The following is a 19,176-nucleotide window of genomic DNA, read 5'->3' on the forward strand; positions in this document are numbered from 1 at the left end:
TTTTGCTAGTTAGTTCTGAAACACGGTTATAGGCTAATCACTGTAGCTATATATATATATATATATATATATATATATATATATATATATATATATATATATATATATAAAATAAATGAAGATTTTTGGCTTCAGATCGCAGTAGTATTTGCATTATTTGTAAGTAAAATTAAATAAAAAAAAATCAATTTATCTTAATTATATTTAAGATTTAGACCTTTATTTTTTTGTTCGTTTGCAATTAGTTTGTTCAACATTTATTCATTTAAAAAGTGAAATATGACCTGCCGGAAATGACCGATGACTAAAAATGATTTGTGATAAAATCTGGAACCTGCAGGAAAAATTCTGGCAGAAAATTACGTCATAATTTACTTCACCTTTTTGTACTTCAAACTGTTTATTTTTAAATGTATTTATTCATTTTTGCGGGACCCAACCTTTGAGGAAGTTGAAGATCTTGTCCACTTTCTTCAATATTTTCCCCTTTTTTCATGTATAATTACAATGTATGTCAAGGTTTTTTTTTTACTGCAAAAAGGGTCAATGTGCACTGAGTCAGTAATTGTTCATGAAGCTAAAATTAGCTCTCTGACACCTTTATAAGTTTATAGCGATGTCTGATTCATTTTCAATAAATCGTTGATCTAATTCAAGAAACCAGCCTGAATGATACATACACAGAGCCGACTGATCTACTTCTTAAATTATAACTCCTATGAGCCAGTTATCGCTGGAGGGGAAGATTATAAGTAAATAGCAATTTAATGCTGTTCATAAGACTTAAAATATACCACATGAGATCTTTTTCTTTATGTCTGAAAGCTCCAGTGTCCATTTGTTTAATTGCACAGAAGATAAAAAAACAAACACTTTTTATATTTGGATAACGCGGCAGTGACAAAAATTTGCAGTGATGGTAATTAATGTTTCTGTTTTATGCTTCACCCAAAAATTAAAATTGCACAAAAAGTAGCTTCATAAAATTATGATTGAACCACTTTGCTATTCTGGGCCTCGAACAAAGATCTTGCAGGTGAGTAATTAATGACAGAATTAAACATTTTAAGAGATTAAAACTGGTCTCATTAAAATATCATAAAATAAGCCCTCGGTGTGATATGACAGGACCTCTAAATGCAACATGCAAATGAGTTATACAGTTATATGAGTTATACTGTATATTTGTACAGTATGTGTGTTAAAGAGAATAGTAGGTCAAATGTTTTGAGTTGGAGGATCAATGAATGTTAGGTCTTTGTTGAAGAGGAAATGTCTGTTCCCATGCAGGGATTTCCCCTTTAGCACCTGTTTTCAGTTTATTTCAAAACTGTGCAAAGCTGGTGAAAACGGAGCTGTTGCCCTGCACACGAGCAGCTGCAGAGTTCAGAAGAGAAGCAGAAAGACCGATAAGACAGACACTTTTCACTGCACAGTTCTCAGAATGTTTTGAACACGGAGCTCAAGACATTAACCACAACCTGTCACGTGCCTCTCGCTGGTCTACAGGCCTGAAATATCCTAAAATAACACGTTTGTGGTTGAACTGTGCCTTTTTTTTTTTTGAAAGGAGGCCTTTTTATAAAGAGGACATGAGCTAAAATTACATTTGAAATATCCACCAAATATATAAATAAATAAATAAATAAATATATATATATATATATATATATATATATATATATATATATATATATATATATATATATATAAAGCAAAATTTATGATTTATTGAATGTGTATATATATAATGCAAAATTTTATGCAAGATTTATCTGATCTTTTTACATATAATATATCCGCTGAGTGTTATCCCATTTACAATGTTAATTTAAAAATAAATAAAGAAATTGTGCTGTTTAATAATTAATATCATCAATAATGTCCTTTTTAATGCATATGCTATATATTAGCTGATTATTTTTGAAAACATATAAAGTTTTAATTTAAACATTCACTTTATCACACACGTCCACATGATACATTTGTACCTAAAGGGTCCTTTTTGGTCATTTAAAGGTACGTATTAGTACTTAAAGTGCACGTATTTGAACCTAATAGGTACAAAAGTGTACCTTTCTCAAAAGGTTCTGCCTCAGTGACAGCTTTTGAACCTTTTATTTCTGAGAGCGTAGATGAGTATTGATTCACATCCTATTTAATTTATTTTTATATATTTTTTTGCTGCATGACTCAACACATCTATAGACAAATACTTCCTTCCACACTAATTCTGTGTAATATCCTGGTAATGCTGTAATCTGAGACCGTTTTCCTGCATATAAGATATAAATTGAGATTTCACTACAAAAGGAAAAAAAAAAAACTTCCTGCTATCTCATTCCATAGAAGGTAACATATATTAAACAAAAAGGTGAGAAGGACAATGAAGTTCGTAGGAAAAAAAGAAAGACGGAGGCAAGGGTCGGTTATAAAGGGGTTTGTTTCTGAAACGTATGTTTGTTTTGAAACTGGTTTGCCTCGTGAACACAGGAGACAGAAGAGAAAGAGTGGAAAATAGGCTCTTCATCAGCATCGGATCCTTTTGGAAAACAGATCAGGATCTTTACTTTAAAACGGTAAGGTCTTGCTCAGTTTTTTGGATTTTTTATTATCATATGTGATTTGTCTTAAATCAATATATGCAAGACACAAACCTTTCCAAAAAGAAAAGCCATCTGATGCAAGACAGCTGATACTGCTTATGTTTAAAGGAAATTCATTTGCAATTGTTCTATGGGCTGCGGTTAATACGGCATCATAATTAAAGTTAATTAAGTTACATTCACTGTAAACTTTGTTTAGTAAGTGTGTGTATTTGCTTGTTTCGGGCAGGATGTGAGTAAAGCGCTGCTCGACAGGAAGTTTAAAAATCTAATTTTGCGGAAAACAATCAAGAAGTAATTGACAGATTTCCGGTGCCCATAATTCCTTTAGTAATTCTATTTTATTTGAAAGTTTTTTTACATTTTATTTTTAGGTGAAAATTCCTCTCAATGGAATACCGTTCAATACATGGCAATGTAGAAAGTGCCTTACTACCTTTTTAGTGCTTATCGAAAACATTTATTTCAAAACTCAGATATTCTTCTGTACAATTAGTTTTTTTTAATGTAAAAAAAAATATTTTTTCAACTCATTTTAATTTGGTTTTACTGTACCCATTGAAGACATATATGGACATGTACTTTTTGTTTTTAAAATGATATTGTAATTGATATAATACAATATTCCAGTCATGCTAAGAAGATTCAGCGTATTTTTTTGTATATCAAATATCAAGATATTGTATATGTGTATATATATAATTTATCTCTTTCTGCTAGCTTGATCTGTTAAATATTACTCCGTATAGAACACTTTAGAACAGAATATTATCCCTATATATATATATATATATATATATATATATATATATATAGTGTAGCAGCTAAGATGAATTCTTATTAATATGCTCACTTGGTTTGTTTTTCACATTCTTGCTCAGTTTTAAAGTAATTTGAAATACAAAAACAAAGTGAGTCATCAGGTCACATGGCGCTTCAGTATCTCTACATCATAATAGTGGCTGAGCAGCTTACTTTGTAACGATGGCAGCCTCAACAACTTGTTTAGCGAGACGATCAATCCCCGGTCACGGCTAGTCAGTACGTGAGAAACAAAGGCCTTGTCATTGGAATTCATTACACACAGTTTCCTTACACAAGACTGAGATGCCTGCCAGTATCACGGGGTCAAACTCATCAAGAAGAGGTCACACGGACCTGACCCTTAGAGAAACATGACCACTTTCCCGCCAAACGCGGAGAATCTTTTCAACGTTTAGAGTCCTCTCTCTATAAAGAAAGAACTAAAAAGTGATAACAGAGCTCCAGGGTCAACCGATCATTGCTTTGGTTCACTTGGTTATATAAAAAGGTTTATTGTTTGTTTACCTGTTTGAACTATAGAGCAGTTTAGAACGTGAGGTGAGAGATTGTATCTATTTCTCTGAAGTTTAATTTTATCATGAATATTGAGTCTCTGGCATTATGAGGTACAATGTGAACGCGAGGCAAAGTTTTTAGTCATGTTGAGTAACTTTACTCTTAAAAGGAAGCGGTATAAGACTCAATGTACTAGTTTTAGGCAGCTTACACCAGACCTAACTGGATTGCATTATCATTCATCTGTGAGGAAATGATGAATGGCATGAAAGTGAAATAATTTCATCTACCGAATCAAAACCAAATGAATGTGGTTATTTAATGACTTGAAAAATGGAAGTGAAGCAAAATGAGTCAAATCTAATTTAATCACATCAAATGTGAATATTACTTAACAGACATGCAAGTGAAGTGAAATGAACCCCAAACAAAGCAAACTGAATTGAATCAAATCAAACCGAAAAATGTCACAGTTACGAACTTTACTCTAGCAGGTGATATTTTCAGCACAGTGAAGTGTTGTGAATTGAACTGAACCAAATTCAATCTAATCAAACCAAATGAAATGTGAACTGTAACCAAACAAATCAAATCAAATGTGAATGGTTTTACAGTCATAAACCTTAGTCTTAGAGATGCTGATTTTCTTCACTTTAGGACTTAAGTGAAGTGAAGCAAACCAAACCAAACTGATATGTATATTTGTAGCAAAAGATATATTGTCAAATGTCAGATATATGGGTCAACATTGTTCTTGTATGAACAAAAACTTTCCTACTGTAAACATATAAAAAAAATAATATTCGATTAGTAATATGCATTGCTAAAGCGATTTTCTTAATATTTTTTGCACCCTCAGATTTGTAAGTATTTTTAAATAGTATCTTAATATTGTTCTATCCTAACAAACCATGCGTCAATAATAATAATAATAATAATATAGTAAATTAATAAAATAAATTAATACATTAATTAACTTCTTAAATGTACCCTTAAGACTGATTTTGTGGTCAAGGGTTACAAATGTAAAAATGATTTCACAGGCATAAACTGTATACAGATGGATATTATTTTCATAAGTAAAATTTAATACATGAGTGGATTAATGTGAACTGAAATAAAACGAAGTGAGCAAATTTAAAGGATGGAAAAAAAAACAGGTTCACCATTATAAAAAGCATAACGCTGACATGGAAGAAAATAATTAAAAAAGATTGCTCACATATTCTGACATGAGAAAAGATACAGCAATGAAGGATATAGTCAGTTATTTGTAACAAACCGGGAGATTCCTGATCTACATTAATAACTTATTGCATGAGCTGTCCTCATTAAAACGCTTAGAATACAGATAATTACAATGATTAATTACTCGTCATGACCACCAAAACTAGATCTGGGAAAATTAGGCCATTTCCTGTTTTAAAAGGGCTTCAAAAACTGTGCAGACAGCATCCTTGAACCCAGATTAACTTGTAATCCTGCTCGACCAAGAACAAGATCTGGCCTCGTCCCAATGAGGAAGTGAACGCAGCGGGAGGAGCGCCGTATCTAGGTGAGATGGGCGGTATCCTCTTACATAGGTGAGGGTTTTGATCGGGGGCAGGGAAACTCTCCACAAACAAATCTCCACCAGACAGGAGCAGGATAGTTTGAAAATTGCAAAAGACCTTTCGGCGCAGAGAGTCTGAAACGGCATTAGGGCAGATCGGGTGGCAGTGATTGTTAAGTGAAAGACAAGACGAGGGAAAACTTGCAGGAACAGAAAAAAGAAGCTTTGTGCATACAGAAAGGGAAGCTTGCGGGAAGAGGTGTCGTCTTTTGGCACAGAAGTGGCTTCTGTGGTCTCCACTGGTCAGTCTGTGGTCTGTACGGCCAGCGGATTGCAGGAAAGCGTCGACGGCACTGATAAAACCATGAGGGTGAGTGTGAACTGCTTCATTCTGCTCGAAGGACACACTGATGCAGTCGGAACGGAGATGGACAGGGCATTTACTTTGTTGATAAGTGCAGACTGTGTTGTTTTGAGCAGATAATTCACTTTTGGATGGCATGGTCATTGCGATTATACGACATCTGCTGTCATCTTGCACCGCCGAACCCGTTTCATTTACGATCATACGGAAAGCAGATAAATTATTGTTAAAGGGAGTTGCTATGTCAATAGTTCATCGAAACGTAGCCTATATTTGCATAAAACCGTATTCGTCGCTACATCCGTCATGTTGTCATTATCGCGTAATAACCAACATTATCAGATTTATCTCTGCATAAATTCTCTCCTGTGGCCTAATGGGATAATAAGGCTGTATGATATGCACAATAAAAATTGGAGGTGATTTTTACGTACTGTTTTATCAGGACGCTATATAGTACGCAGTCTGCATATTAGTAATGGCGATGTTTCGGTGACTCTTCTGCAGGTTACGCTGTTCGGCCAGTAGGTGGCAGGTGACTGTTTTCATTATTCATTCAATCGATTCATTCGGGGAACGGAACACGTGCGCATTTTACAAATGAGTAATTGAATCATTCACTTAAAAGTGCATTTAAAAAATAATCACCGGGGAACGTGACTACGAATGAGTCATTGAATAATCCACTCGACCTATACGGTATTTATTCAAAAACAGAAGCATTCAAGAAAAGACACTTCTAGTGTTCGGAGGTGTCTGGTTTGGCTGTGTCTGGAGCTATTTTCACTGGTGGATGAACAGTAGGCTGAAAATCGGCTGAAAATCTATAAAATGGTTTGTCTTATAGTAAATTTATTTTAGACTATTACCTGGCACACATTACTAGTATTTTGGCTGTTTATTAGTACTCATAAAGCATGTATTAATGCCTTTATTATGCATGACTTTGATTTAGATTTAACAATTTAACAGCTAAGTTTCTAACTATTCATCTACAGCAAATTAGGAATTTGCTGGGGCAAAAGTCATTTATAGTTAGAAATTGTGCCAATACAATAAAAATTTAATAGAATTAAATAGAAACAGCGCAAGTCATTGTTTATAGTTCTGGTGAGATATATATATATATATATATATATATATATATAGCAGGAATAATCACAGCCATATAGAGCTATAACTTGGATGTGATAGGCTGGTGATAGATTAGTTAACAGATGGAGTTAAAGAGGCCGTCAAAACTAGGCGAAACCAAAATACCTACTTTACATTTCAGTGATTTGAATAGGCCTGGTTCCTGTTGCAGGGCGCAAGCGAGATCAGTACGCCTGCAAAAAGTGAGAAGTTAATAACAAATGCTTGGCTGCAGTTTGAAAGGAGCTGCTGGGTCGGCATGTGTAACTAATCTGCTTTGGTATGAGATGCCTTTGATACTTTCTCACCTGAGAAATTGAGAAATAAGACATTCTTCTAGTCTCCTCAAGGGACCCGAAAGTTGATTATTTTTTTACTTGAATATACAGTGACAACACTTGGCATGGCATGAAGCCGATAATTGCTGGTGCATGACTAGATCTCTTTCACACAGCAATACTACCAGACCGAGCTGTGAAAAACAGCGCGTATCCAGACATTCTGGAGGGGGCGGACAGTTCTGCGGGACAAAACGTTTAAGCTATCCGTCATTTTCTTGCCTGACGTTGTGCTTTTGTGGAATTGTTGGTTGTAATTTGATAGCTTGTAGTCAACTGTCACTCTTCTAAAACGCACACGATCCTGTTTTACAAGCTTATACCTCCATTTTCTGCTATTTTAGACATTTTGTTTTACAGTAAAAATGATCATCAAACTCAAACTACTTTTTTTGTTTGCATCCTGGTTTCTCTCTGCCCAGATCTCATTACGTGATAATGACCCATTGGCACTTTCAGTCTCTGTCTCTAAAACAGCTTTCAATGGTTTCAGTATTTGTCGAAAGGGGGATTCAAGTTCCAATGTCAACCTTTCAGTTTGAATTTGATTTGCACTCTCACCAATATATTACTCAATTTCACTGTAATTTCTTACAGTACATTGCTGAAATGAATGCAGACTATAGTAAAAATTTCTATAAAAATGTGCTGCACTATAATTATATATTGGATAGTATTTCAAATGGTTTAATTATGATGATTACTGCTCCCTTTGGCTGTGATCTATGACCTATGGGCAATGTTTAGTGTGTTAATAATATCATTTTATAATCCATTAAGGGTGGATATAAATGCTGTTTTCGTGTTGTTATCTATAGTGAACTATGAGTTGTCAATCAGACATGAACACTCAAGAGTACAAAATTCAACTGGATACAGATAAAAAAATAAAATTAAATTTGAAGCTTATAATATAATATAATATAATATAATATAATATAATATAATATAATATACAATTACAATAAAAATAATGTATTTTTATTTATTGATTTATTTTTTATTTTATTTTATTTATTTTGATTTATTTAACAAAATCCCCTATGAATCTAAGGAGTGTCCTGAGGATACTGTATGAAAATGCCTCGTGGGAAAAACCATTAGCAAATCTTTTTTTTTATTTTAAAAGACGAATGTATGTTTAGGCGTGTCGCCTCATTGTGGTTGATAAATTAAGAAGAAGAAAGAAGAACACACCCCAAAACTAACTCCAGATTGAAAACACGGCGGCTGCCGCATTATGAGTGCTTTGTGTCAGTATAACTCTATCATGTAAGAAGTCAATCACGCAGCTATAACTTGTTGCATGCACGCATGCAAGCACCGCAAATTCAGAAGTTATCACACCCCATTCTTGACCTCAGTTCATAGGGTTTATTAGCGAAACTGAAGCGTGGCTAATCGGGTTGTGACTCCTAAGTCTCATTAGAGTCTCATCAGAAAGCAATGAGTGTCAAAAGTTGCTATTAAAATGAAGTGGAATTTGGATCTTTTTCACCAAATCACTCATAAAACTGTTAAAATGCCATTTCGACAAGTAATTATTTCTCATTAGCTAAAGGGAATTCCGGAGTTCTGTTGCTGCCAAAACTATTTCGAACACAGCTTTGTTGGTTCATTTTAAAATACTGTATCACAAATATGAAGAATGAGACCCGATTTAAGATTTGACATATCCTGTCAACATCTTGGTTGCTAAATGCGGTGAAATAATGATGAAAAAGAAACTCTGACTCATTTGTTCTTTGACTGTAATGGTGTATAATTCCGGGTACTTGCAAACCAATAGATAAATAGATCAATTATGTGTAGAACTTATTTATCTATCTATCTATCTGTGCAGTTTATATTCTGTTACAGTAGAAAAATTAAATTTTGTCCACTTATTGCGAATTTAATGAATTTATTTTCTTTCATGTCAGTATATATGCATCCTGCTCTTGTGAACATGTTAAGGAGACTGATATGGAAGAGTCCGATTTTTGTAGCCGTTTAATAACGTCCTTACTAACTTAGCCTTTGATTTGTGGTAGTTACGTTGTTGTCTGCAGAAGGTCAGAAAGCTCTTGTATCTTAATTTGTGTTCTGAAGATGAACAAACATCTAACATGAGGGTGAGGGTGAGGAACTTTCCCTTTAAGTATTAACAGTTGTTTATGATATTAAATCTTCTCGAAATTCCCCATAACATTCATTTTATTTTGTCTCGATGCAAACCGTACATCTCATCAGAAATCTGTGCTATTGTATATAGTGCCAATAAATCAGCACAGTTGTAACAATAAACGAAAAGTTATTTCTATTAATGGATTTAAATGGCCGTTTTTACTGAATAAACCTGAACTAAGTGACATTTTTCTTCATTCAAATAACGCTAATCAGGAGATTTGTCGAGACTGGATGTTGTTCTGACTGTTATTTTATGGGTTGTTTTGATGAGCTGTCAAAGCTGTCTGGAAGTGTTAGTCACTGTTTTGACTAGTAGGCCGATGTTAAAGTTTCGCCTCACATTCTTAGATGTGACAAATCTGGTTTGTTAAAAAAAAAAAAAAAAAAAAAAATTATATATATATATATATATATATATATATATGTACAGTTAATATTTATGTATTTATTATTATTTTCAAAGTCCAAAATATATATATTTATTTATATTTATTATTATTTTCAAAGTCCAAAATATATATATTTATTTGTAATGGACACAAAATACCCCTATTCATGAACAATTATTTAAAGGTTCTCAAAATGTTCTTAAAACAGAAAACACGGCCTACTTTAGTGTTACCACGAGCCAAATCTGACACAATCGAAATTATATTCATTTTTAAATACACAAGAGAAATGTGCCTGAGCTGTCAGGAGAGTATCGGTCTCTGAGCATAACAGCATTGGGACTAATATAATTTTCCATATCAGTAACTGAAATAACCATCCCAGATCAACAAGTGTAAAATTGAAAGAGATGCGACAGCCCACACTGCATCGCCATAACCAAGAATCGATATCTAAAATCTACCGAACACATTCTACCTCATTAACTTCCTGCTGCTAAACAACTCATGCGTAATAAACGCCGCTACTGTTTGCTTTCTCGCTGCAGGTAAACTGCAGCCTACATGTTTTAGAGTAGGATGGCTTACAAGGAAGCGTGTGAGATTTTCAAAAAAGGTCTTTTAAAGAAAAAAATCCCTTGTGACACATTGAAAGCGATACTGAAGACTACAGCTGACTCATAAAGCTTTAGGGGTTTGCGCGCGTGAAAGGAATATCAAAATAACTTCTCACTTTCTCTTTCCCTTATCTGTCTTCCTCGTTCTCGTTCCCAGACTAAAGTTCAGATTCCCGAAGAGAACACCAGGCCCTTAAACCCACCCCAGCAACCAGGTACGCTGTCTGGGGTAGCCGGTCTAACTTATGACCCGGTTTTATCAGCCGCCCCGTTGTAATGCTCACGATTTAAGTGGGTGTATTACGGGAAAGACACTGATTTCGAACGGTTTTCGTATTCTCCTCCAGCAGCTCGGCCCGGAAAACACAGAAAACTCATGACGGCTCCAAACACTCAGGCGGAGAAAAGGCCCAACAGGAAAAAGATCATCATTACAGTACTGATGGTGGTGGTTGTGCTGGCTATCGTGGCTGTGGCTGCTTTCTTTAGTAAGTTCCCGGTCACTTTAAACGCATCTGGATTTAATTTAAGCACACGTGATTAAGATAATGACAGACGCCGAGGGTTCGAATGACTGAATTTAACGAGCAAGCATGTGACTTGTCATTGAACAGCCTGTATTTATCACAGTTTAAACAATAAACAATATTAGACGGAAAACGCATGCAACAGCAAAGTATAACAGCGGCATGTATGTTAAATGGTAAACTTAAAACAATCATACTGAAAACATACAGAGTCCTATTAATGCATTGTATAAATGTATAAAACCTAAGGCATGAACTGCATAAATATTTGAAATTCTAATATTTAATATGAAAACATAATAATATGAAAACGTCAATCAGTATGTCGTACAAATAGCAATATTGAAAGTGCGAAAACTATAATATCTTATATTCAATATATTCAATAAACTGTATAAATGTATCATTTATAAACTGCGACAACTGCAGTTAATATATTGTATAAATGTAGGCCATTTTAAACACGAAAACTGTAAAACATAGCAAAAATTGTACGAATATAACACTGAAAATTTTTGAAAATGGCAATGAATATATTATATCATTTTACCGTATAAATATTTAAAATGTATAATAAATATATTTTTTAAAAACCTGTGAAAATTATTTAATAACATTTACAACCATTTTTCAGCTTGCACTGAGATTATTAAAAATAAGATAAGATCAAATAAATAAATATGTGACGCAGGCCTCTTTGACGTTTGTTTTTAATGTTAAGGGAAATTGACCCATTTCCTGTTTATAACCTTTCATACATTTCTTATAACCTTTCGCAAACAAAAATGAGTCACAAATCGACAAGTCTGATCTTCTCATGAGCGACAGTTATTTAGTCACTCCTTTGACCGCTGTGACTCAAGAAACATAAACAGATTGATTTATTAACCTCGACGCCGCGTTGCTTTAATAACAAGTGCCGTTTTCGCTCTTCCTCCTCTTCACGGGACAGTCAAGCAGTTGATCGAGAGCAAGTTTTATTTTTGCTCCAAGTCGGTGAAGTTCATTCCTCTGGAGAAGGCCTGTGATGGGAAGGAGGACTGCAGCGGGGCCGAGGACGAGTCAGCCTGTGTCACGAAGTTTAAAGCCAACTCCACCTTCCCCCGTAAGACACACACACACACACACACACACACACACACACACACACACACACACACATACCTGCTCACCGGCATGTGTGCAGTCAGCTCCGCTAGAACCTGTGTGACCGGTTTCAGGATAAACAAGACGAGTCCCCCAACCTAAACTGTGTCTGTGTCTGTCTCTACAGTACGGCTGGTGACCAGAACGAATGTGCTGCAGATACTCAAGCCTGATGAGAATAAATGGAGGAGTGTATGCGCGGACAGTTTCACCCAGCAACACGCTGAGACTGCGTGCCAGCAGCTGGGCTACTCGGCGTGAGTCTTCACCCACAAACAGTGTCATTACACACTTCAATCCCTGCTCAAACCTGGAAGTCTGCAACACTATTTGATTGAGGAAAAATACATTCGAATAACAAGGCTTGGATTATTCTGTTGTTCAAGATACCATTCATTAATATTTGTATTAGTTCTTATACTTTTCTAATGTAATTTTGTAATATTTAATATTTTTATTTATCTCTTTATTTTGTGTTTTATATTATATATATTTTTATATTCTTTTTAATTATCTATCTGTCTAATCTATCTATCTATCTATCTGTCTATCTGTCTATCTATCTATCTATCTATCTATCTATCTATCTGTCTATCTGTCTATCTATCTATCTATCTATCTATCTATCTATCTATCTATCTATCTATCTATCTATCTATCTGTCTATCTGTCTATCTATCTATCTATCTATCTATCTATCTATCTATCTATCTATCTATCTATCTATATCTATCTATCTATCTATCTATCTATCTATCTATCTATCTATCTATCTATCTATCTATCTATCTGTCTATCTGTCTATCTATCTATCTATCTATCTATCTATGTAACTAACAATTTTTTGAAAATCATGTTTTTTCATTGCATATCAATTGATCTTAGGCAAACTTCAGTTGGGTTATTTTGATTAGATTAAAAAAGAACAAAAAAATACAGCTAATTAACACAATAAAAACATGATTTTATTTATTTAGAAACTAATTGCAATTAATCACATCCAAGTTTTTGTTTTTGTATATATATTTATATTCTTATATTTGATATTGTACATAAACGCATTTAATATATAATCATACATTTAAATATATACATGCATGTGTTTGTATTATTTATATATATATATATATATATATATATATATATATATATATATATATACACAGCCTTTTAGCTAGCTGATTGAAAGAATACATATTTTTACATATTATTCATATTTTATCATATAAGGTCTTAGTTAACTAATGCCCATCTTGCAACAAAACCTCTGTAAACATTTTAGACTTCTAAATACAAGTAACAAAAGAGCTCATCCTTTGCTCTCATTGTCTTGTGTTTCAGGAAACCCAGTTTCAGCACAGTTCAAGTGGGTATGCTGCCGACTGACCTGAAGATGTCTTTCTGTACGGTGGGCTCATCTAAACCCCAGACCTTCCAGTCCACCGTATCAGATCTGTGAGTAGATGCATACACTCTTCATATGCACATACAGCAGCGCTGAAAAGATCGGACACTCTTGAGGTTTAAACGATACGTCGTTTTACGACAAAAGTATTTGCCGGTTTTCCTGTTGTTTGATATGAAAAATAAGTGTATTTTTGCTGTAGTCTCGTTTGTGAGCATTCTCACAATCTCTCGTGTCTTCTCTCTCTTTCTCAGGAAAGTGTGCAGTCAAGGAGCAGTCGTTACGTTAAAATGCTCAGGTAAACATGGAGGCAATTATGGCATTAAAAACTGATAATTACACCAAGCACAAAACTGACAATGCAACACCGGAGCGGTTTAACACGCTAAAACACGTTTCAAAGAAAGAGAACAAGAACTGCAGACGTGTAGCTCGATATTTGGGTTAAACTGTCCCTTCGACGTTTCGTGTGAAACACAGCGTTAAGAACGACGCGCATTTATGTATCGATCACATATTTGCACTGTTAAATGTTTTCTGTTTGATTTCTTATGGGCTGTTGTCATATGTTGTTTTGCGGCAGAGTGCGGGCTGTCCAGGAACCAGGACCGGATTGTAGGAGGACAGGACGCTGTGATTGAGAACTGGCCGTGGCAGGTCAGCCTGCAGAGCGTCGGGCAGCACACCTGCGGGGGGTCTCTGGTGTCTCCACAATGGGTTGTGACCGCGGCCCACTGCTTCAACGGGTAATACTGCAAGAAAATAATACTACTAATTATTAACATTTATACAGCATTTCAATTTTTTATATAATATAATATAATGTTAGTAGAGCAAAAACCAAGTAAAACAAATGAAAAAAAATTAAGCTAAATTGGTAATAATTATTTATATATACATATATATTGCAAGATATGCAATTTTACAATTTAATTATTTTATAAGATTTTATTATAAAATGTTTAAATAATATAATATAATATAATATAATATAATATAATATAATTTTAGTATAGGAAGTAAAACAAATGAAAAAAATTAAGCTATACTGGTAATAATTATATATATATATATATATATATATATATATATATATATATATATATATATATATATATATATATATATATATATTGCAAGATATACAATTTAAAAATATATTATTTTATTAGATTTAAAATTATTATAAACTTTCCTAATGTATTTAACAATCTATATATAAAAAAAAAAAAAGAAAAGCATTTAATTAGATACACTGAAAAAACGCATGACCTAAAAACAGTGACATCTACATTAACTGATAATAAATATTGTTGAATGGACATTTTGTAGAATGGGCATTTATACCATGTATTATTATTATTTTATTATTTTATTTTATTAATTGTGATCGTAGTAGAATTATAGTATACAAATAATTAATTAGGGTTTATTGAATGGAACATGCAATGTTAGCAGGTCGTTGCTTTTTGCATTACTGGCTCATTAAAAGCGGGTTCATCTCCGTATGTCTGTAGTTTGTATAGCAGGTAGTTAGGACAACCAACGATGTGCTGTTTCGAAGCCTGCGCACGGCCACAAGTATCTGTTAGATCTGGAAAACATGAGTCATGGAAGTAAACATGTTTTTTATCTTTAACTTCAAAGATTTGTTCACAAACTCCATTCATATCTGAAAATCATTCCTAGCCCTGACAAGTTCACCCGGTTTGAAAACCCTGCTGTACGTCATCCATAATTCACCGCTCTAAAGAAAGAAGAACTTAGTAGTGAATTGTTCGCATCTCACCCCACACATAAATATAAGCCGTGCAAACAGAGCTAACACGGGGTGTTTCTTAAACGAGCAATGCTTTCGTGAAGGTCACCTTGAGCTTCTCTTCTTCAGGGAGGGTAACAAGGCTCTGATCCGATGGAAGGTAGTCTCTGGAAACACTTACCTGGGCTCAGCTGGAGCTTCTTCTGTGGACAAGATCATCGTCCACAAAGATTACCTCTCGGGACACAACGACTACGACATTGCCATGATACGACTCCAGTCCCCCATCACTGTGGGAGGTACATCAACACACACACACAAACAAACACACGCACACACACACACACACACACACACACACACACACACACACACGCACACACACACACACACACACACACACACACACACACACACACACACACACACACACACACACACACACACACACACACACACTGTTTGACTCCAAACACTCAAGATGACCTTAAACCAGGAAAGTTAAAGTTACTTTAAAGGCTATCTTTTAAACTCGACACAACTAGGCCACAAAAATGCATTCCTATCAGTATTGTTATTGTTGTTGTGTTACTTTTAAAAATACATAATAATGCATGGCATGAGCGTAAAATTATAATCATTTATTTTGTAACAACTTATGGGTTTATTTAAAATTATTTCATTATTAAGGTAAGAAAGTACAACTAAATAACATCCAAAATATTTATATTTTGCTTATAGCTGATATTTAATAATATATTTTAATACATACTACATTGTGCAATAATGTAAATATGTATTTTATATACAATTTATGCATAATAATTTTATTTAATTATACATTTCTACAGTGTATTATACTGTTGTGACAAATCCTCTTATTAGCATTGTTCAAGGTACATTTTTTTGTGTGCTATCTTTTGTTCGCGCCAAAGATTATTCATTTTCATTATTATTATCACTACCTTTCAGAATCCCGTAGGCCGGTGTGTCTGCCACCTCAAGACCTTGGTCTCAAAGAAGGAGATAACTTAGTCGTGACCGGCTGGGGACATCTGACAGAAAAAGGTTCCTTGCTTTTTTTTTTTTTTTTCCCTCCCTCCCCTCTCTAACAGAGCCCTTACCATTCACTTATTTTCCATCGATCTTTAACCTTATCTGGGTGTTTTCCTGCAGGAAATTTGTCTCCAAAGTTACAGAAGGCTCAGATCCCTTTTATAGACACAGCCAAGTGCTCAAGTCCTGCCGTGTACGGAAGCATTATCACTCCCAGGATGATCTGTGCGGGTTTCCTGACCGGAGGAGTGGACGCCTGCCAGGTGAGTCTTTTTCTCATCCGTACGCCATCAGGTGAAAGCGTCGGCGTGTTATTAGATTAACGTGAGTATGTTCGCGCTGTTTTAGGGCGACAGCGGCGGTCCGTTGGTGTACTCAGACAGCTGCTGGATGTTGGTGGGTGTCGTGAGCTGGGGTTTGGGTTGTGCCAGAGAAGGTCGGCCTGGTGTTTACACCAATATGGACCAGATGCTCGACTGGGTTCATTCAGCCATGCAGGTATGAGGTTATTATTTTGGGAAGAAGAAAAAAAAAAATAATATTAAATATATATATATATATATATATATATATATATATATATATATATATATATATATATATATATATATATATAATATAAACACATACATACAAAAAAGCAACTGTTTTTTTCCTTTTTATCACAGTTTTGACTTTTCTAAGAAAAGTCACAATTGCAAGATATGAATTTAATTGTAATCCCAGATTTTTTTTTTCTTGCACTTCTGTATTCTGAGGCAGGGGAAACAATTCTGAGTTTACGTTTCACAATTCTGTTTTTTTTTTTTTTTTTTTTTTTTTTTTTAAACAAAAAGTGAACTGTGAGAAAAACGGCGGAACAGAACTGTAAGATATAAACCCAGAATTGCAAGGAAAAGTCATAATTTTAGGTTTATCTTCTAATTATCTTCACAGAAGTTTTGATTTTATATCTTGTGATTCATTAGTTATATATATATATATTTCATTCAATTCATATGCAATATAAGTCAGAATTGTGAAATACATTACTATGGGTAGTATGAATAAAATCTGAAAACATTACACCCAACATGTCGAGTCACTTCACTGCCATTTACGAATCCTCTCCCCTTCTGTTTTTTTTTCTTGATGAATTCGGACGCACTGCTCCATTGTCTGCATGTTTAGTATGAAAATAGGCTCAGATACAGTGTATATCATACCAAAAGTAGAAGAGTGGAATACTAATGGTTGTCTGTTGTCTTCAGGAGTACCAGTGAGTCTGGGATGGAGAGAAAAACAGCAGACCCACAGCACAGATTCACAGAGATCTTCAGTCCTCAGAAAGATCAGGTTCTACCGAAGATATATTGATTCTCACAGATTTGTGAAGGAATGTGGGAGTTTTGCTCAGGGTCTTAATGGTGCCATGAGAAAGATTTTGCACACTGAATTATTTGGGACAGCAATGCAATCTTAAAGGAACAGTTAACCTGCCAAGATGACAATTCTTTCTTTATTTATTCGCCCTCATTGCTCTGAACACTTTCTTTCTTTTGTGGAAAACAAAAGGAGATGTTTTATAGAATGTTCAAGCTGCAGAATTCATCGTTTTTTTTGGTTTTTATCACAGTTATATTATAGAATAAATTTCAGAACTTTGAGAGTACACATCGAAAAAAAAAAATTCGCAATGGAAAGATTCCATGGATGTCGAGGGTTCTATCTCGGAACCGTAGCTGCCAATTAAAAACCTTTATTTTAAAGAGCCAATCAAGTTCAAAAATAGGACTTCTGAAGTCGCATGATGGGTTTTTGCCTGAATCACGCTGCGATTTAAAGTTGATATCACGCCATTTGCGTTTAATGCGTGGAGAATAACAGCTTGAAAATTCGACTACGTTTCTTTTTATGTGAGGATGAATAAATAAAAATAATTGTTTAAAAAAAAAGATGAACTGTCCCTTTAAATCAAAGTGCCGTAAAATGCACTTTGAGGTAACAGCCACAAGAGGGTGCTGTTTTTCTCTTAATATGTCTATACTTGATATACTTGAACTGTCGTGAGGTTTATATCGCGTGCCATGTCATAATCTTAAATTAAAGCTAGTGCTCTTTTACTCTGCCGAAATATCACGGTGCCTTAACAAATCGTTCATATAATACTAAATACGTGATTACGAGTCATGAGATCTGTTACAGAGGCCAATTGTTTTAATACAGGCTGGGATTAAGCGCTGTATTTAACACGTTTCTCTTTCTGGGCTAGTATTCTAAACGAGTCACATTCATTGTCACTCATTGGCCTTTTGATATTTGCTCTGAAAACATTTAAACTGCGCGCAAAGCTAAAGACGTCGTTCGGTTTGTTTTTCTTATTTCAACTCGTTTAATTTATGAATGTTGGTTTTTTTTTTGACTTGAGGGCTTTGTTGACCGTCGTGTCAGCGTCGAAAAACTCCCGAATTCACCCTACTTGTGAAAGTAAAGGATATTTCTTTGTAAATATTGTACAGCTTTGTGTTTGTCGTGTCAAATTCGCTGTTGTTAATAAAACGAAGTGTGGTGAACGAAGTTTGGTCAATGACTCCACAACACAAACAAACGCGACCAGTAATATATATATATAGATATTTTTTGCAAACCTTTATTTCGCATAGTGATATATTCATTAGTTTATTAGATTATTCTTTACAATCCAGAGAAATCTACTCAGGTGCATAGTTATGACAAGGGAATATGACAGATGTTGGTACAAAGGGAAGCTGTACATACATGTTTGTTTTTTTTGTAGGCCTATACATGAAGTGTC

The 19,176-nt window shown here is 34.4% G+C and overlaps 1 protein-coding gene across 4 annotated transcripts; it reads left to right on the plus strand.

Annotated features, from left to right (window-relative positions):
• The first annotated feature begins 2,441 nt into the window (after positions 1-2,441).
• On the plus strand, positions 2,442-18,934 carry tmprss4a (transmembrane serine protease 4a). Of its 4 annotated transcripts, none has more exons than XM_043258398.1 (13): positions 2,442-2,579; positions 10,647-10,704; positions 10,837-10,977; positions 11,969-12,121; positions 12,290-12,419; positions 13,504-13,617; positions 13,822-13,865; positions 14,151-14,313; positions 15,456-15,625; positions 16,299-16,394; positions 16,503-16,645; positions 16,731-16,880; positions 17,633-18,934. In XM_043258398.1, exons 1-13 carry the CDS (start codon positions 2,457-2,459, stop codon positions 17,642-17,644), a joined length of 1,497 nt encoding a protein of 498 aa, XP_043114333.1. In that variant the 5' UTR covers positions 2,442-2,456; the 3' UTR covers positions 17,645-18,934. The 4 variants fall into 4 exon arrangements, with proteins under 4 accessions (XP_043114333.1, XP_043114334.1, XP_043114335.1 ...); XM_043258399.1 differs by having other exon boundaries at positions 10,840-10,977; XM_043258400.1 differs by lacking the exon at positions 2,442-2,579 and adding an exon at positions 5,523-5,848.
• Positions 18,935-19,176: the final 242 nt, after the last annotated feature.

Source organism: Puntigrus tetrazona, chromosome 15 (assembly GCF_018831695.1).
Source record: "Puntigrus tetrazona isolate hp1 chromosome 15, ASM1883169v1, whole genome shotgun sequence".
Lineage (NCBI taxonomy): Eukaryota > Metazoa > Chordata > Actinopteri > Cypriniformes > Cyprinidae > Puntigrus > Puntigrus tetrazona.

Coding starts and splice junctions, on each gene's coding strand:
- tmprss4a (XM_043258398.1), top strand. CDS start 2,457: ATGTTTGTTTTGAAACTGGTTTGCCTCGTGAACACAGGAGACAGAAGA. Junction 10,705..10,836: donor AAACCCACCCCAGCAACCAG/GTACGCTGTCTG, acceptor ATTCTCCTCCAG/CAGCTCGGCCCGGAAAACAC. Junction 12,122..12,289: donor AGCCAACTCCACCTTCCCCC/GTAAGACACACA, acceptor CTGTCTCTACAG/TACGGCTGGTGACCAGAACG.